General features: G+C 31.2%; 1 protein-coding gene and 1 long non-coding RNA gene across 6 annotated transcripts; one reads left to right on the top strand and one right to left on the bottom strand.

Moving 5' to 3' along the window:
* Nucleotides 1-3,992: 3,992 nt before the first annotated feature.
* Nucleotides 3,993-7,635, bottom strand: LOC103838643. 2 transcript variants are annotated; one of them, XR_627192.2, is made up of 7 exons: nt 6,135-7,635; nt 5,934-6,054; nt 5,728-5,811; nt 5,504-5,616; nt 5,282-5,427; nt 5,111-5,212; nt 3,993-5,023 (listed from the first exon to the last, which is right to left on the bottom strand). It is a non-coding gene; the product is annotated as an uncharacterized LOC103838643 (long non-coding RNA). The 2 variants fall into 2 exon arrangements; XR_627191.3 differs by having other exon boundaries at nt 5,311-5,427; nt 6,135-7,623.
* A 468-nt stretch (nt 7,636-8,103) lies between these two features.
* On the top strand, nt 8,104-19,760 carry LOC103838646 (probable serine/threonine-protein kinase At1g09600). Of its 4 annotated transcripts, none has more exons than XR_001956404.2 (10): nt 8,104-11,536; nt 11,608-11,892; nt 11,978-12,289; nt 12,366-12,596; nt 12,677-12,780; nt 12,853-12,958; nt 13,042-13,410; nt 13,504-13,694; nt 14,885-15,186; nt 17,495-19,760. XR_001956404.2 is itself a non-coding variant. In XM_009115095.3 (9 exons), exons 1-9 carry the CDS (start codon nt 11,144-11,146, stop codon nt 15,033-15,035), a joined length of 2,142 nt encoding a protein of 713 aa, XP_009113343.2. In that variant the 5' UTR covers nt 8,104-11,143; the 3' UTR covers nt 15,036-19,760. The 4 variants fall into 4 exon arrangements, 2 of the variants coding, with proteins under 2 accessions (XP_009113343.2, XP_018510439.1); XR_004451086.1 differs by having other exon boundaries at nt 13,504-13,684; XM_009115095.3 differs by having other exon boundaries at nt 14,885-19,760.
* Nucleotides 19,761-20,913: the final 1,153 nt, after the last annotated feature.

The following is a 20,913-nucleotide window of genomic DNA, read 5'->3' on the forward strand; positions in this document are numbered from 1 at the left end:
TATGTATACATATAAATTATTAATTTATAATTTTAATGGGACAATATATTTACATAGAATTTTTTAAAATATTATTATCTTATTATTTTATCGATTTGTGTCAAATTTTGAGCTGGTTCAAATTGGGACCGGAGAAATTTATTAACTTATAGATATTATTAATTTATCGAATATTAATTTATAGAGGTTGTACTGTATTTCATTTGGTTAACTAAACCAAACAAAAAAAATATGTTGCATGTGTTCTAACTTAGACTTCGATTGTTTGAGTACTTTTTTTTTATTTTTGTTTTGAACTTTGTTGTACAATATGATAATCATTTTTGTACTGTATGCAAATGTTATTTTCTTGACTCTGATCGTTTTTCTTTTGATTTTTGAAACAGAAAATTTGGAAGGAATTTATGTTAAAGACTTAAGTAATACAGCAAAATTGTTTATACAATACATGTTTTCATTAGTAAAAGTGCTAATGTCTCAAGATTCATATGGTAAACATGACTTAGAATACAACAAAATGATTAGTTTTAAATATACGTATTATATAACTGAAATATTTTTTTCATCAAGAAAAAATATAACAGAAATATAAAAAATACTATCTGGATATTTGTAGACAATATGAAACGACCAGATATTTATCTAACAACGATTCAAAAGTTTCCATTATTGCAGGAGATTTCTCCGAGCAGCTCTTGCATCTCACGTGATAATTTGCTTCATTTTCAGAAGATGTATCCATCGATCAAGATTTAAACGTTATTGGAATATTGATCCGCAGAACCCAAATGTGGAAATGGAGTTTCTGGCAAATTATCTGATGGAACTGACTTTAAGAGAGTATCATTTCTTGAAGTTCCTGCGGTTATATCGCTGCTTCTGCTGTTTTTCTTGCCAAGGACAATGTTTTCTTGTTTGTTAAGACACAAGTACACACATCGCTTATGTTCTGTTCCACAAATATGATTTTTATTCCTTCTTTTTTTTCTGCACAGAATCCAACTCTTGAGCATTACAAAACGTATAAAGCCTCCGATCTCAAAGCATCTGTTCATGACTTGCGAGACCTTCAGCTTAACACCATAAGATGTCCCTTAAACTCTATATGCATGAAGTACATGCAAGAGAAGGTAAAAATAAGTTAAATCTTTGATTTTGACGAAAAAAAAAACAGTTCGGTTTAATCGATCGCCTGATGAATGTAACAGTTTTTTTGGGTACTTTACAGTTCAAATCTGTGGTGGTGTTCACTTATATGGAGCTACCTGATAGGGTATATTTTGAAAGGACACAAACACACCTGTAACGTTTCTTGTGGTCCGGTTCGTCGTCCCGCTAGTCATTTTCATATGTTGATCCTCTCTCTGTTTTACCTCTCTTTTTCAAATAAAAACGATAGTAATAAATATTTCCACGGTCTCATCATACCACGATTAAACCGGTTTGTTCCATTTCGGAGGGGGATAACTAGTGCAAACGGAACGGTTGCGGTTGTAGATGTTAGAAATTTGCGGATGTAGATGATTATGGTTTCAAGCATTATTAAGCGTTTTGTATGAGTAATACAACGTTTGAAAATTGTTGTGTTTGCGGGTCATTTTTTACTGGTTTACTACAATGCAAAAATTAATTAATAGAAAATTATTTAATAGAAAAAAAATTAATTATAAAATGATTATAAAAATAATAACTAAAAATGATAACTAAAATGATAATTGTAAAACCAATAACAAAATAATAAATAAAAAACTATATATAGCATCATAGTATTATTTTTGGGTATATATATGTGTATATATATTAATGTCTAAACAATTATAGTAAATTTTGTTGTTTTAAAGTTTTATAATATAAATTACAATTTAATATATATATTAATTAATTTTATTATCTCAATTTTATAAAATTAATTAATAAAATTAATCTACATATTTATATAGTTTGTACTAAATTTTCTTTTATCTATTCGCAATCGTCGACAACCGCTAGATGAAACTAGCTTTTGATTTTGAGAAGTTTGGAGTAGTATGAACCAGTTTATGGCACTTTTTGTGATTGTTTTAAAACGTTCTACAATCCACAGATCCTACGTCTAGGGATGGTAGCAGCAAAACCAGCCAAGCCATTGATGTAGACATGTTTAGTCATGGTCGGTAACACGAAATTGCTTTTAACTGTATCGACATTTATAAAATATTTAGTATTACTGAATAAAATATTATTGTTTCTAATCCTATAAAATAAAAAATAACTATAATATCATACTAGGTTGTGACATAAAAGAGATTATAACTTCTAATCAATAGATATTAAAAAGACAAAAGTCATATCCACATATAACACATGTAGAATAAAAGGTGTAACGTTTGATATACAAATTAACTAGGTCTTTTGTCCGCATATGCGGGCATAAACTTCTTATGAATACTTATTAGTTATGTTTTATTAATCTAAAACCAACGTAATAAGTTATTATTTATGATTTTAAATAGTTAAATCAAACATCAAAGTATTTATATATGTCAAATACTTTTTTATCAAAATATATACTTACTATTGTGTTAATTTTTTTTAAAACACTCATATCTTAGAAATAGTTTAGAAAATATCTTTTATATAATTTGTTTGCTTGACTAATATTTAATTATCAATTGTTTTTTTATCTTAACTTTTTAACTTATAATAAAATATTGTTTTCAGATAGAAACACAATATATATAAGAATAATCTTATTTTTTATAATTCTATTATATTATTTTATAATCAATTATTTAATGTAACATATAACATATAAACTTTATACTATTAAAATAAAATTTATTTTTAATTATATATAAAATTCAGTAAAGATATTGTTTAAAATTCGTTTTTAATATAACTTAAAAATTTAATATTATTAACATTAGTTTTTAATTATATATATACAAGATTCATTAAGAATAATTTTAAATTAATATACTAATGACTCAGCTAATAAAAAATAATAAATCAATGATTTAGCTAAAACCTAATAAAAACATGACAAGTAAGCAAAATTATCTAAAATTATGGAGAACATGACAAATAAGCAAAATTAATTCATAAATAATAGTATAGATAGATAGATGAAAACCAAACAATTTGGGTATGGCGATTTACTGGGGTATCCGGGTTGATCGAATAACTATTTGTATGTCACCATTTATGTTGATTCCTTAATTAAATTTTTTTGGTGCTTAAGGTAAGGGAGGCATGAAATTTAATTATTGTATCGTACAATCAGATACCGTATATATCTTCTTATTCAAGTTTTAATGGTTAAAATTAATGTCGTGGCCTAAATGATACTATGTTTGTACGATTACTTGGTAGGTGTATCAATTATATAATATAAATGGTCCACTGGAATACCCTACCCAATAATCAATTATATTAACCCGACCGGTTTGACTGTTAAAACTAATAAAACACATATAAATGACATAGTCAGACTTTACTTTAATTTTTTTTATCATATACTAGTGGTGTGTCCGCGCTACGCGCAGATTGTTTTCCTTATATGCTATTTGCATAAGTTAGGGGTGGGCGTTCGGGTACCCATTCGGGTTCGGTTCGGATCTATTCGGGTTTTGGGTTTAAAGATTTCAGCCTCATTTGGGTATTTCTAAATTTCAGTTCGGGTTCGGTTCGGATCTTTGTGGGTTCGGTTCGGATAACGCATTTAAATTATTTTTAAAATTTTAATATTCATTATATACTTAAAATTTCTCAGAATCTATAAAACAAAATAATATATTACATATAAATTTGTATAATATATGTCAAAATTCCTAAAATTAACATATAAATTGGTTTGATTTGAATATTTGGATAGAAAATCAATAGATATTTCAAGTATTTTGGTGTTTTGAATATATTTTAGCTATTTTAGACATTTATTTTTGACTATTTATGTATATTTTCAAATATTTTAGACAACTTAAAAGTATCTTATATATTTTGCATGTTTTTAATATACATTAAATCTAAAAAAAGTAATATACTTAGGTATATGAATCTATTTCGGTTACATTCGGGTACCCGAGATACTTTGGTTCGGATCGGGTTCGGTTTCGGTTTTTTAGATACCAAAATTTTGAATCCATTCGGATATTTAATCAATTTCGGTTCGGGTTCGGTACTACTTTTTCGGATCGGATTCGGTTTGGTTCTTCGGATCCGGGTTTTTTGCCCAGCCCTATGCATAAGTTGTTTTTTTTTTATTGCTTGGTTTATTTGAAATGTATGAGTTGTATTTGTTATACGTTAGCGAGTGTATGGTAAATAGTGTGGGTGTGTTTTATTTTTTAAGTAGTAGTTCTTTCCTTGATGTTTATATGAAGTTAAAATTTTGATTGTATTAGTGTTTCGTGGGCACGTTTTTATCATCTGATATAATTAATTGAGAAAAATGAGATTCGAAAAACCTAAACATCCTGCGTAGAGGAGTGTATGTTTTTAATATATTGTAGCAAACATAAACCCCCAAAAGATTATTATTGATGAAGTTCTGAAAAATAACTGTGAGCTGATGTTTTATTTGTAAGAACTTGAAGTGAAACATCACGTATCAAATGAAATATATGAACTTTTTTGTTTGCTTATGCAATTAGCAGTGCTCGCAAATGATACAGCATTTGTTCAGTAATCTAACTTTTGCATAGATTGTTAAATGAACTAAGCCGAAGATGCGTTATACCACTGATTCATATAAGCTGCATGTTAAGAGTGGAAGACACTGATCACATTAGTTTTTGCCGATATCTTGATTTTTTTTTAATTTTAAAAGTTGAAATCTGAAAATTAAAGATTTTAAAAGTTTAAATATGAAAAATAAAGTAACATCATACGGATGTTTCTTATAAGAATTGTACGTAGTAAGTATGATTGGTATACAATATCATATTGCCATATTGGTGGCTTTCGTACGTATTAAAACGAAAAGAAAGACATCACTTTCTTGACTGGGGAGCTCGCTGTCCACTCGAGCATTCACACCTACCCCCTGCAAAGAAAAAAACATTTTATTAAGACAGCTATGTACGTAAGTGGAGCCTTAGCTAAAACCAAATGGTTGAATATAAGGGATAACCAAAAGCTGTGCAGTTTCAGCTGCCTGAATGTCATCTCCATATCAAAAGCCACAAAGACAGTATCATCAGTCGGGTCTGAAACAGACAGCTCCACACGATACCTATAGAAAAAGAAGAGTCAGAACAAAGTGTAGTAGTGTCAGGAAATCTAAGTCAGGGGACGAAAATACCAAGGATAGCGTAGCTTAAGGACCGTTACCTCAGGACACCCACGACGTTCGGCTTATCAAATCCAATGCATGTAAAGGAAAATATCTCATGCATGCTGGAAGTTCTTTGAACATTAGCATCCAATATAACAACATCCTTTCTTTGTCTGAATACCAGTAAGAGAACATAAACTATTAGATTTCTAAATTGCTAGAGAAACTTTAGATAAATGAAACTCTGACCTGAGGTTCAGATGTGAGACCATATTGGTTAAGCTCAGTTACGGTGAGAGGTTATATTTTCTGGGCATGACGCAGCTTGGGTGAAAAGGAGCCTAGTGTCATCCCCAAACAAACTAAAGAGATTTTAATGTAACAGCACAAAAACGCAAGATTATATCAATTGCCAAGATTTTTTAATGTACAGAGGGTGGTAGCTATCTAATTATAGTATTAGAGATTCTTACTTTTCAAAGAGTTCTTTTTTCCGGCAGCTGTCTCAGAGACAAAGTAGATGTGGGTTCTAGATATCCCGTCGAGAAATAGGCGGCCTGCATAACAGGAAGTTAGTTTATGGAATGATATGGTTGCTTGTAAACACAATCTGTTACAAATAATGTGTTTAAAGTTTTGACTAAATGCAAGAAAGATTATAAATACTCAGTTTCCTCACCTCCAAAAACTTAGGCATTGATGCTATTGACCAAGAAAACTTTGGGCTCAGAGCCGTAGCTTTCAAGTTTGTTATAAGATGCGAATAAGCTAAACCAACAGACTGACACACACATTCACCCCTGCAAAGTATCAATGACATAAGATAACATACAAAGTTGTAAGAGATGCTAAACACTGGAGTTCCAACTAAAGTGAGTACCTTTCTAGACGTAGCATAACACGCAGTGTTCAGCGTGTCCTATCATTGATTGTGCTATTGATAACACTGACCTCACCAAGCAGAGTAAACAAATTCTCCATTGATGGATTTGCTGCTTGATAGAGAGAGATATTTGGGATTTCGTTTCGGTGTGACTCTTCATCCCAAGCAACGAAGCCATTTATAGGTGGAGTTTCAATCGGTTACATTGGAAGATGATATGGGGAGTTAATTCGATGTGTTACAAAGAAATTAATGTTTCCGGGTGACTATTACTGGTGCGTTACAAAGAAGACCGCCAGAGGCAGTGGGATGTGAGGAGTCATGGTTGCAGACTCTGGAGCTCAAGATGTGAAACTGGAAAAAAAAAAGTTTTGAAAGAAAAAACCCAAAAAGTCCAAAGCATGAATCATATAGAAAACTTAAACAACACATGGAAAGTGGCTATACTTTCGGGAAGCAATTACTTTTGTTAGCAAAAAAAAAAAAAGTTTGATCGGGAACCATGGTAAACGCGACCACAGCTACGCACGGAAAGAGCTTTAGCATCAACATAACCCTAAAATCCAGGCGGGCCACACTGGTAAGAGAAGTAAGGGCCCAATGAGATAACAAAGGCCCAGTGCTCCATCGCCCATTGCATTACGGATTTGAAGCTTGTGTAATGACCGCCACGTGTCATGAAATGGAATAAGGTCTGCTGAGGTGGCTCAAGGAGGAGAATTTCTGCTCAACTTTATTAATATAGATATGTACGTATCATCCTGTTTGACTATTGTCCTAACCAAAAACAAATGTCACTTATCAAAGTTTTAGAAAAGAAAAAAAAGTTTTAGAAAAGAACATAAATATGTAAAAACATATACGAAGGAATTACGGTATATAGTTAATTAAATATAACCAACTCTTTGATCAAAGAGACAAACCATATAAAACAATCAACATATGCAGTAGTTGATAGTGGAAGAACATACGATAGAGAATTCAATTCATGTTGCATTTATCAAAAACCACGGATCTTCCGATCAATAAAAAGTGGGCTTGATTTAGAATATAACAAAACAATTGAAAATATATATATTTGTGTCAATCGCGATTCATCTTAACATCCGGTGTAATCCAATTCGAGTTTTGTCATGAAATAACACAACATACAAATCCAGTTACATTATTCTAACTTCTATGGAACAATACAACATACAAAGCCAAAATTACTATGGTTATGTCGGGTTATTTCGTGTTTAGTTAATAACTGTAAGAAAAAGGTAAATCCATATATATACGAAGGGATTTTTTTTTTTTTGAAAAAAATATACAAAGGGATTATTGTATAAAGTATTATCTTTTTCTAGTTTTAATAAGCAACTAGATCTCGATCCGTGCAAGCGCGCGAATATTTTTATTTTGTTTTCAATTCTAAATTGGTATATATTATAATATATATGTGTCTATCAATTTTTAAAACATAATAAATTTACGATATGTTTTTTTCATTGAATAAATTGTTTCAAACTTTCACATGTATTTATATCTTCTTCTATATATATATATTTTCGGATTATTATTTCATTATTAAAATCGTAATTATATATAAAAAGATTAGTAAAATATTGTTTTATTGTCATATTCAAAAATATTGTAACATTTCACAAATTTAGAAAGTTTTTTAAAAATTAAACTTTTCGCTTCACAGATTTATATTATCGAATAAATAATTAAACATTTAGTTTTTGTTTAATTTTTAAAATAAACTATATAGTTTAAAATTTTTTTTCATTGGTTTAAGGTAGTAAAGTTAATCACTGTTAGATAATATGATTTCTGTTATTTAAAAAAAATCTTCATAATTTTAAAATTTAACATCGACAAATATTTAAATAATTAACATATGGAGGTATAATATTATAACATTAAATTATAGCTATTTAATTTATACTATCTATAAATTCAATGGATCATCTATTGTTTACATCTAATTATTGATAGCCCAATAAAAATTTCTTGTATGCCCAAAATTTAAATGATAAGATTAGAAATAAATGTAACATGACTTTCTAGAAATATATCTATTAGATATAATTTTTAAAAAATAACATATGAATCAAGGTTGTGATTTGTGTTTTAATATATAAGATGACATTACATGTAATTAATTCAGGCAAGGAACAGTTTTTAATAAAGGTTGCGAGAAGAGCTCTAATGATGATATATAAGCAAATACATTCTTATTAATCACACATGAACACATGAAGATAAAGTTATTTAATAAAAATGCTCTCCAAATAACAAAAAGAGGATAAACATCAAAAAGAAGTTCAAAAACAGTTACATACTTCAACCAGAAACCTAAAGGATGAGTTCACTCTAATTTCAAGCAACTTCATATATTGATTTTTTTTCTTTACAACAAGTAATCACTTATATATTATTTGAGAAACATTATATCATTGAAGCTATGACATGTGTTATCATCAAAATAATTATTAGATTCTTTAAAAAATATGTTGGTTCATCTAAACATATATTATAGTTCTCATTAAACTAAGTTAACTAACCATTAAATTAAATATTAATGTACAAAAAAACATTCAAACATTCTTCTTTATTTCCTTAAATAGAAACTATGTAATTACCTAATGTGATTAAGATATATATTAAATTAATTATTTTAAATAATAAAGATTTGATAAAAATTTGTATATCCTCTATGATCATTTTTATCATTTTTATATTATTAAAATAAAAAATCACTTTAATCATATAATAAATATTAGTTTTTTTCGTATAAGTTCTATTTTAAGTTTATTTAAAAGGGTTATAAATTACAAAAACTATTACAAGTCTCACACTGATGACAAGAAAGTTAAAAATCTCACATTAAATTTTTTATGATTAGTTGTTTAAATTTTTTTTATAATCCAATACAAATGATCATAAAATATATGAGTAGAAAGTTTCATCTAATAGATTTTCAAATTAAAACATATATATATATATATATATATATATATTTTTTTTTTTAATATTGTTTAAATTCAAATATATTACATATAAAAAAACAGAATATCTTAATTTCAAATTTTCATTGAAAAATACTGAGAACTTAAAATTTTATTCGAAATTTGCATACAGATTTTTAAAATGATTATAAATTACTAAAACTATAAAATTACAAATTGAAAATTTTGTAACAAATGTTTAAAAACATATAAATCCTCATACAACAATATGCTTATAAGACCTTATTTAATAATTACTCATAGTAAAAATATAATATATATTAATATCATTTAACTGTAATTGTATACCATATAAAATTGATAAAAGTTAATGTTTTGATTTACTTAGCATAAAATGATCGTAAAAAAAGAAGAGTCATTATTTTGAGTTATGCTTTCTCGCTAGGGGTGTTCAATGCGGAATTCGGGTCAACATTGGTTCAGTCTTCTCGGTTTTTTGTTATTTCGGTTTATAAGAAATCACTACCATATTAAAACCCTATCTAATTTGGTTTGATTCGACTTATATACCGTCTATTTTAAGTTTATTTGGTTTTATAATAAAAACAATAAATATATTAAGTATATTTATCTTTTTATAAAGTTTGTGAATTTTACTTTATACGATTAGATATTCGCTTTAATAAAACATGAAAATATTCATGTATTTAAATAGACTATTTTTCTCTTTTTCTTTTACTATGTAAAATAGTAGGTAAGCATATTAAATTAATAATAATAATAGTTTTTATAGAATTAAAATAAGAAAAAAACAGTAATTCATAATATTATTAATTAATTAAATATGGCGCACATATTTGTTAAAGAAAATGTAAAAATTACGTTTTTTAATTTGATAAAAATGAAAAATAACTTTTAACTTAAAACAAAATATTAAACTACTAAAATCAAAATTTTAAGTATGAAGATTGTATCAATAAAATACATTATGTATATAATTATTAATTATATTATATAATTTATATATAGTTATACTAATATATTTAATTAATTATTTTATTCGGTTTAATCGGTTTATATACCAACCCATGTCCATATACCGCGGTTTTTTAAAAAATAACACCAGTTCGGTATTACCATATCCAAACCACTTTCTCTATTTCAGTTTGATTCGATTTTAGTTGGTTCAGTTTTACCATATTTATCTTAGTTCTCGCCAACTTAATTATATATATGATAGTTATTGATTTTTCAGTTATCCTATATATATGTTTATTATTTTTATATCATAATATGTAAAATAAATAATACTACTTAAAATAATATATATATATATATATATATATATACTAATTAAGTACATCATATTTAACTTATATTTTATCTACAATTATTATTAATATATAAATCGTACAGTTTCTACAATCTTCAATACCAATCAGACTTTCAAAAATATTTAAAATTAAAATAGCTAAAATTCTAAAACTAAAGTCTAAAACAACAATCTTGACCAATAAGAACCACAATCGAATCTCATATTCATAAGAAAAATAAATGGCATCATGGACCTTGTAAAAGGGTTTAGGTGATAGGTATCTTGCTAATTAGCTTTGATAATTTTAATTTTTTTTTGTTCACTTGATAAGTTTAATTAAGTTAGTATATATATTCTCAGATCTTCTCACTTTGACTTTTTTTGGTTGTGTTACCTCGTTTGTCTGTACTCTGTATGTTGTTTCCTTCTTCATCAATTTTCTTAATTTTTGTTTTTGTTTTCTCAATTTCGAAAACCCTAAAAATTAATTTCATTCTCGTTTTCGCAGCAATGAACAACAACTAAGATCCGAAAATCTCTCAACAATTCTACCATCTTTCTTCTTTACTGACCAAGTCTTACCTTTTATCCTCGGAATCAACAATGTTCATCTAAGTAGTTTGTGTTCAGATCTACAAACACTCTCTGCTATTTGATCTTAGCTTTTATATATGCTCCACAATTGGTCTCAAACTGCATTGTGGAATCGTTACAGTGTTGCTGCTCTCTGAGTCATGGGCTGCATTTGCTCCAAAGGAGTAAGAACTAACGACGATTACATCGAAACTTGCAAGAAACAATCGAGAAACCACGAGAATCTTGATTCGGACAAAACAAGCGTTAACGGAAGAAACGAAGCTACATTCAGGCTAATACCTAACGGCAACAAGAACGTCCTCTCTGATGACGACGAGGAGAAGGAGAGCTTTGTGTCTCAGAAAGAAGCAACAGTGAAGTTACTAGAAACAAATGTAGGACCATTACAGCCAAGAATGAGTAGAATCGGTAACGGAGACAGAACAGCTAAGGTTGTTGCTGGTTGGCCTTCTTGGTTGGTTTCAGTTGCTGGCGAGGCTCTCAATGGTTGGCTTCCTCTCAGTGCTGATTCCTTTGAGAAGTTAGAGATGGTGAGATTGAGATACATAAAAGTTAGAATCTTTCCTTTTGAATCTTCACTAAAGTATTGTTCATTTGGCAGATTGGGCAGGGAACTTATAGTAATGTATATAGAGCACGTGATCTTCAAACGAACCAAATCGTTGCTTTGAAGAAGGTTCGGTTTGCTAACATGGATCCTGAGAGTGTTCGGTTCATGGCTAGAGAGATAATCATACTCCGTAGGCTTAACCATCCAAACGTTATGAAACTCCAAGGGATCATCATTTCAAAGGCTTCAGGGAGTATGTATCTTGTGTTTGAGTACATGGACCATGATCTTACAGGGCTTGCTTCAACCCCTGGGATTAAGTTCTCTCAATCACAGGTAATTAAACAACTACGACATCTCATTATTGTTATATTCAGTTTTTGTAAACATTTCTGATTTGTTTTATTTTTTGGGGTTTTAGATTAAGTGCTATGTGAAGCAGTTGCTGCTTGGGTTAGAACATTGCCATAGCTGTGGTGTGTTGCACCGTGACATCAAGGGATCGAATCTTCTGCTAGACCGTGATAATAATCTCAAGATTGCTGATTTTGGTCTCTCTACTTTTCGCCAACGGAAACAGCCTCTGACTAGCCGTGTTGTGACCTTATGGTACCGTCCTCCTGAGCTTCTGCTTGGTTCTACAGATTATGGAGTTACGGTTGATCTGTGGAGCACAGGATGCATACTTGCTGAACTCTTTACTGGAAAGCCTCTTCTTCCCGGGAGAACAGAGGTGTTGCTTCTACTCTGAATCATTTAAATATTATGTAAATTAATAAAAATTATATTTAAATTGTGTATGAATATAGGTTGAACAAATGCACAAGATCTTTAAACTCTGTGGATCACCTTCTGAAGAGTATTGGAGAAGATCAAGATTGCGGCATGCAGCTATCTTTAAACCTCAACATCAGTACAAGCGATGTTTAGCTGACACGTGTAAGGATCTTATCCCTCCTTCTGCTTTGGCTCTCCTTGAGGTTCTTTTAGCTGTAGAGCCAGAATCACGTGGAACCACATCTTCTGCTCTTCAAAGCGAGGTTATATAACTTATCAACTTTAACTAGATTCAGGCTTCAATACTTTAGTCACATACATGTTGATATTCCTTTTTCTTTAGTTCTTTACAACAAGGCCTTTTCCAAGCGAGCCATCAAGTTTACCGAGATATCATCAGCCAAGGAAAGAGTTTGATATCAAGCTTCGTGAAGAGGAAGCAAGACGGTAATAGTCTTGTTTAGTTTTTTTTTTCTTAGTATCTATCATCTCAGTAACACCAAATATTCTCATGAGCAGAAGGAAAGGTGCGAGCAATAAACAGAATGAAGCCAAACGTTTTTCAAGAGAATCCAAAGCTGTACCTGCTCCTAGTGCCAATGCTGAGCTACTGGCGTCAATACAGGTATCTATTTTTCCGAGCTTATAGATGCATACATGTGTGTGTATAAAGCCTATGTCTCTATCTTAGTGTTCTTTGTTTTATAGAAACGTCTAGGGGAGACTAACCAGACAAGCGTGAGTGAGAAGTTCAATCCTGAAGGAGATTCTGGTTTTGGCTTCCGGATCGAACCACTGGAGGGTATTACTACTGCACCAAATCTTAACGGATCAAGCCAGCTGAGAACACAAAGGTCTTATGTGCAACGTGGGGGAGCCCAATTGTCAAGATTCTCAAACTCTGTAGCACCTAATAGAGATGGTTCACAGTTTGGTAGTGTGAGAGACGCGTTAGTGAATCAACGCTGTCTTGAAGATGGTTCAGGGAATTGCAATTTGTCCCAAAGGTTGCTTGAGAAACCTAATGGTTTGAAGAAAGAAGATGACTCCTCATCATCTAGCAAAGAATCAATACCGGTAATAAGAAAGGAAACACACGTTTAACATTGTTGATGTCATGTTTGTTTGTTCGTATACTTGTGGCTGATCACACTATTTGGTGAATTATAGGGCTATGGAGGTGGGAAGAGAGAGAGGATTCATTACTCAGGACCATTGATTCCAGGAGAAGGAAACTTGGATGAGATGTTGAAAGAACACGAGAGACAGATCTTGTTGGCTGTACGTCGAGCTCAATCTGATAAGGCTAAGAGGGACGATAACATTCAGGGCCGCCGAGCCTCCCTTATGGGTAATGGAAGGTGATTTTGGGATGTTTATTCTTAATAAGTTTAGAGAAAGTTAAAATAAAATTAGAAAACAAACTTTTGGGAACAAGCTGATGATGGTTCTTCACCATACTTACCATTTTGTTTTAGACATTTTTATGGCTAGGCTCAAAAGAAGGGGTTAGGACTTGGGGTTTTTCTCTTTGTATAGTCAACTGCTAACGTTTATTCTGATTGATTCTTTTAAATAATCTAATAAAATCACTATTTAGTAATCATTTTATTTTGCTTTGTTTGTTTCATCTGGATTAATTCAACACCTTGTGTCCTCACTAGTACTTGATTTTTTTTGTTAACTAGGTGTTTTTTTGCACCATGTGCATTAAATTTTTTTTTAAAATCTAACTTATATTTAAAAATAAATTTTATTAAATTTTATAGATTTTACTATTTTCTTACTAATATTAATATAGATTTGATATATATTAAATCAATTTGTATAAAATTAATAAAAATGATATAAAATTGTATAATTATCAAAAATTTAGCCTAAACAATATTTATAAAATTTGTAGATATACAAGAAACTAATGATCTTACGATTAGATATTTAAATTTTTAAAAAATTGTAAAATTTTTTGATAGCTTTAGTAATACAAATTGTATAATTATACAAAAATCATAATATTTCGAAATTTGAAATGTTATATATAAATATATTTATTTTATAGATAATGTATGAGCTGTTACCATATTTTAAAAAATTACCAAAAAGAAATATCAATATTAAATGTAATATATGAATTATTACCATATTCTAATAAGTTTGCCATAAATATAAATCAACTTTAAATAAAATTATTCATGTCATATTTTTTTGGAAGCCCTGTCATCAATTTCAGTAGCCATGTCATATTTGTTTTGTGAAATTGATTGTAGAGAGGACATGTGGCAAAATCACTTCGCAAATATAGTCTAGGAGATAACAATTGTTGATCTCATATAACATGTGATCAAACTGTACTTCCTATTTTTTTTTTGCTGCTGTATCAGACTCGTGTCCTCAGTAGTACTTGGTTTTGTGGTAATAGCAAGTGTTGATCTCATATATATGTTGATCAAACTGTACATGGTATTATTTTACAAGTAGATGAACAGAAAATAGGATGAGACTTACAAGTTACAACCCAAACTTGACAAAGAAATGCTCTTTGAGATGACAGGATCATCAGACGAGCTGCTCACCGCCTTTCTTCTCAGTCTTTTCTTGTGCTGCTGGTCCATGTTTCTTTTCGATTTTACTGTCTGCAATTCTCTCTCGAGGGCTACACAAGACTCTTCCCAGATAGTGAGAAGCAATTGCCAATAATATGATTGCTATGACGATCAAACACCATTCCCAGATTGGAACTTCCATTTTCTTGGTCACACAGAGAGGAAGAGAGAAAGGTGCTTGAACGTTGTTGGTACTGTTGACCAAAAGACAGATGATTGTGAAGAAATGATACGCAACGACTTGTGGAAGGTAACCAATTTTATAAACTTTCATAGAAGAAAGAAAATTTATATAATTTTAAAACCTACATATGACAAGAGGACAATAATATAGTTCAGTAGACCTACCAATAATGCCTACAATTCTACATTAATAAATTTTGACGCAAGCAAGTTAATTAGAGATACTCTTCATATCCACAAAAAAAATGTAAGAATGATTACAAAACTCATTAATCTTCCTTACTGTCTTTTGAGTTTACTTTCATCAGAATTCGAAACCCTGGATGTGTAAACATCTAGCTTGAAAACAGATCCCAAATCATAGAAGTAAAAATGTGGAAGACTACTCAAATGACTAAAGTACAGTTTATAGCTTAACTGGTGATCCATCTGACTACTAAAATGAGTAAAATTTCTGGAAGATCCGAGATCAAACAAGGAAAACGGAAATCACTATACTATTATTTGAAAGGAGAGGCATGCCACATCAAATTAAAAAATAAACCAATAGATAACAGCTAACTGTCCATTATAACCTATATTATCATTATTTCTTCAATTTTCGTCTCCGTAGCCACTATGCTTTCAACTTACCGTCTTTTCCACTTCTTTCTCCATCTTCTTCAACTTTTAGTCCCTCCTCACTAATTCAGTTATAATTGCATTCCTCAGATGAAAGACAAAAACTTCATGGATCACTTTAACTTCCCCTCTCTTACCATATATATGCCATGTAGCCATCCGAACCGCTCAAATTACCACCAACAAACTGCTTCCTCTCAGAGATCTTTCTTTTCTTTAAAAATAAAATAGCATTTTACGGTTTTGGCAGAAAATACGTTTTTATGGGTTTGGTGGAAAATACGTTTTTGCGGTGAAAGTACGTTTTGCGGTTTTGGCGAAAAATATGTTTTTGACGAAAAAGTGCGTTTTGCGGGTTTGACGGAAAGAGTTTTTTTCGCGATTTTGGTAGGAAAAGTGCATTTTTGCATTTTTGACGGGAAAAGTGCATTTTTGCGTTTTTGGCGGGAAAATGCATTTTTCTGTTTTTGGCGGAAAATATATTTTCCGGCTTCGGCGGAAAAATATGTTTTTTCGGTTCTGGCGGGAAAATACGTTTTTTCCTGTTTTGGCGGGAAAATACGTTTTTCAAGTTTGGGCGGGAAAATGCGTTTTCCAGTTTCGGTGAAAAAATATGGTTTTCCGGTTTTGGCGAAAAATGTGTTTTTTCAGTTTTGGCGGGAAAATGCGTTTTTCGGTTTGACGGAAAAATACATTTTTGGTTTTGGCGGGAAAATATTATTTTTTTTTGGTTTTGGCGGGAAAATATTTTTTTCGGTTTTGGTGGGAAAATGTGTTTTACCAGTTTTGGCGGAAAAATGCTTTTTCGGTGTTGGCGGGAAAATACGTTTTTCGGTTTTGGCAGGAAAATACGTTTTTTCAGTTTTGGCGGGAAAATATAGTTTTCAGTTTTGGCGGAAAAATGAGTTTTTTTTTTCCGGTTTTGCCGGGAAAATGCTTTTTGCAGTTTTGGCCGAAAAATGCTTTTTGTTGGGGAGGGGCGGGAATATGTATTTTTGGGTTATGGCGGGAAAATGCATTATTTCCGTTTTGGAGGTAAAATGTGCGGTTTACTGGTTTGACCGAAAAATGTGTGTTTTATGGAAATATGCATTTTATGTTTTTTGAGGAAAAATGCATTTTGCGGTTTTGGCGAGAAAGTATGTTTTCAATTTTTGTGGAAAATATATATTTTTCGGTTCTGACGGAAAAATGTATTTGCAAAAAGTAGAATTTACGGTTTGAAAATAATATTTTAACTTTAAATGGTCATTTTTATCATTTATCATTTTTGACTGAAATAGATGCATCTGCATCCAGATGCACCATCAAGACTCACATTCATTTGGATGAGAATTTGAGATGGGTTTTCAAAAAATTCAGCTGGGTGATCCATCTGGAGGTAGCATTATAATGCACAAAACGAACATTGATTTGCATCTTCATTCAGATGGATCACCTGGTTGAGCAAACGAACTAACGCCTATATGCCATGTAGCCATCTGAACCCCTAATACTGCTCAAATTACCACCAACAAACTGCTTTCTCTCAGAGATCTTTCTTTTCTTTCCCAAAGGTCTAGAGAGATCTCAGACGTGGGCAACACCAAATTTGAGAGGATTATGAGGCACCGATAGTATGTTTCCATGGACTTCATCGTTTTATCAATTTAATTAAAACTTTTTTCAAAAGTTAAAAATATCCACGGAAGTGTAAGATTGATTAAAAAAACTCATCAATCTAACAATAATCCTTTTAAATTTACTATCTTCAGATTCAAAAACAAGGAGGATCAAAATCTTGCTTTCTAAACAAGATCACAATTCATGAGAGTAAACCATACTTAAGGACTTGGCATTTGTAGATTAACCGGTGTACCATCTTTGGTAAACAAAAGATTAAAAAAGTAAACTACGGTGATGATTGGTTCGACTGTGAGTCTGTGACTGTAAAAATTTAGCTTTAAAAGTTTAGTTGTAGGTAAGTTGGTTGTGGTTGTAATGTAAAATATATCTTTTATGCAGAGATTTTTGTTGTAGTTAAATTTTTTGTACCTTTAAACTATAGACTGCATATATTTTAAAATAAAATATGTGATGTATATATAAAACTATACTTTATCGATTAAAATAATTTCTATTAATATTTTTTTTTATAAATGATCAAAGTTTGTTGTTGTTTAAAATGTGATATGTAAATAATATTTATGTTATTTAAAATATTTCAATAATTTAACCCCAAAATTAAATTAAAATATTTATAGATATTTTTACGATGATTATCTAATTATTTGATATTATAATAGATTTTATTTTACAAATTTTACAGCCTATAAAAGAAAGATCTAGGTTCTTTTGCCTAAAATACATAAAACAAATTCGCTTTATTATTTTTGTTGAAGCTTTGAAGTTCAAATTAAAGCATGATTGGTAAAAATTAATAGAAACTTGATGTATGTTTTAAATTTTAAAATAAAACTACACGATGTTTTTGATAAACTTTAGTGATTTAAAAATAAATAAAGCTAAAGGAGATAAAACTCAACCAATCACCTAGTTTACCGTAACGAAGAATATTCTATACCGACCGTATCCAATCCTACACGAAAAGAGAGCCCTACTGTTTGATCCAAAAATGGTGTTTATGCTGGTGATTTTTGTTGAATCAATACAATAAAAGAATCTAAAAATAAGAATTAGATTATTGAGGCTTAGGAGAAATCTTTAGATGAAATCAAAAGGGAAAAAAAATATAAAAGAGATTTCATTGATTAAAGGCTCATCACCAAGATGATTACAAAGTAAAGTGAACCTTAGAATACAAAATCTCTATGAAAATATGTTCTTAAAGTCTAAGAAGAGGAGAAGATCCTTTCTCAGAAGGAGGTAGCTCCTTATCTATAGAAAGATGAAGCCTAGGGCTTTCCGGCAATATGGGCCTAGTTCAATGTCTAATGGATCTTGAGGAGGATGTAAATACATCTTCAACAGTAAGTCCCCCCAAGTTCGTTAGTTTACGAATAGGATTTATTAGACAATTAACTAGACACACTCATGCCTATGATGGTTTAGACAAGTTTATTTCGAATTTGTGCCTAGTAAAAAGCGAGTTTGCTTTAAACTCGTGCTTAGCGAAACACGAGTTTACTTGACTCATGCTAAGACAGAGGCGAGTTTACTGAGAACTTGTGCCTAGTGGAAGGAGAGCTCCTGTAAACTCATGCCTAGCCAAAGATGAGTTTTTGTAAACTCGTGTCTAACAATAAGCGAGTCGACCGCAAACTCGTGCCTAATAAAAAGCAAGTTCAATTTAAACTTGTGCCTAAAATACACGTTTACCGAACTATTGCCGATCCGAAGTCTCGTGTTGAGATCGTGTGTGCCGAGCAAGTTGTTGGCTTGTGTGTTTGTCAGGCTATGATGATGTTAAAAATAAGAATTAGATTCTTCAGGCTTAGGAAAAATCTTTAGATGAAATCAAAAGGAAAAAAGAATATAAAAGAGATTTCATTGAGTAAAGGTTCATCACCAAGATGATTACAAAATATGTTCTTAAAGTCTAAGAAAAAGAGAAGATCCTTTCTCATAATTTATAGAAAGATGAAGCCTAGGACTTCCTAGCAATATGGGTCTAGTTCAATGTCTAATGGACCTTGAGGAGGATGTAAATCCATCCCCAACACCTACTTTACATTTTTATTTTGCAGGTTGTATTAACCATTTTGCTCTCACGAAGAATCGCAGTTGCCTTGTAGTTTAAGAGAGCATGATGTTGTCTCGCTGGTCGTTTGAGATGTCATGGTCTGGGCCATTTAACATTCTCAGTGGAGGAGGTGCTCTAGTGTAATGGTGCATGGACTTAAGAAGGACCATGCTTTTATAGCTTATCAGGTGCATGGTCTGAACGATAGGATAGCCTGAATGCACATGTTTTCTGGCGATGGTTTATAACCTTATGGACATGTTGAAACATCCAACCCAGAAATCTTTGAAATCACCGTGAAACTTTTTAAGTAAAATATCAAGTCAAATTTTATCGGATGAACATGAGAAATAATGCAACTTTACAAATGAAACACGAGACTAAGTATTTAAAATCATGTAGTTTACAATAAAAATATCTTTTACAAAACTTTTCAACATTACCCAAGTTCAAAACACCCCTTCCCGATGGTCTTTATAGCTTCGCGCTCTGGTCCACAGAATCAACCTAACCTGCATCGCAAAGAAGGCATGAGTATACAAAATTTCTAAGTGAGGACATTCAAAACTGCCCACATGCAACTCAATAATCAAGCAATCAAATTCCACATTTCATTCTATCAACCTGGCAATCCATTTCAATCAACCTAACAATCTATTTCAATCATTTCTTACTTAGCCATTTTTCATATTACTTATCCATTTTCATGCATGTGGAAACAACCTAACATTTGGTTCTATCATTTCTATACTTTACCATTTCCTAACATTCCAACCCGAAGGTCTATCAACCTGCGGCCGTAGCCAAACCTGTGGCCGTTGCCAAACCTGCGACTCGTCGGTCCATTACGGCCTGTAGCCAAAACTGCGACCCAAAGGTCTATAACGGCCCATAGCCAACCTGCGACCTGAAGGTCCATAACAGCCTGTAGCCAACCTGCGACCCGAAAGCCTATAACGGCCGAAGCCAGCATACAGGGCCGAAGCCAAAACATGATCATAACATCTTTACGACCTAAAGCCAAAACATACTTTCCTTAGTTAGGTTCATTCCTCTATTCATGTTCTTTCCTTAATTAATTCATCCTTATCCCATTTCTATAATGTTTCCCACTTAACATATCAATCCTATTCAAGATCAAATCTACGTTCGTTCACATAAACATATCAATTTAAACATATCATCATCACACAAAATCTAACATGCGATTATCCTAGGAACACAAGAACGCTCTTCGATCCTTGAGAACCATATCGAAGAAAGAAGAACGAACTTTCCATAAATAATTCCCTTAACACATAGTCTTCATCCTAACAAACCAACTATGACCAAAATACAAATTACTAAGTTACCACGAATCACATCCTCAACTTAGCTGAATCTATAGGATTCGAAGACTCTGAACTTCCTAGCGTTTTTGACGAAGAACTCTTTAACTTCTCCTCGTTTGATCCCTCTTCTCAAACTTCTCTCTCTACCAACTCGTTCTTG

Source organism: Brassica rapa, chromosome A09 (genome assembly GCF_000309985.2).
Source record: "Brassica rapa cultivar Chiifu-401-42 chromosome A09, CAAS_Brap_v3.01, whole genome shotgun sequence".
Lineage (NCBI taxonomy): Eukaryota > Viridiplantae > Streptophyta > Magnoliopsida > Brassicales > Brassicaceae > Brassica > Brassica rapa.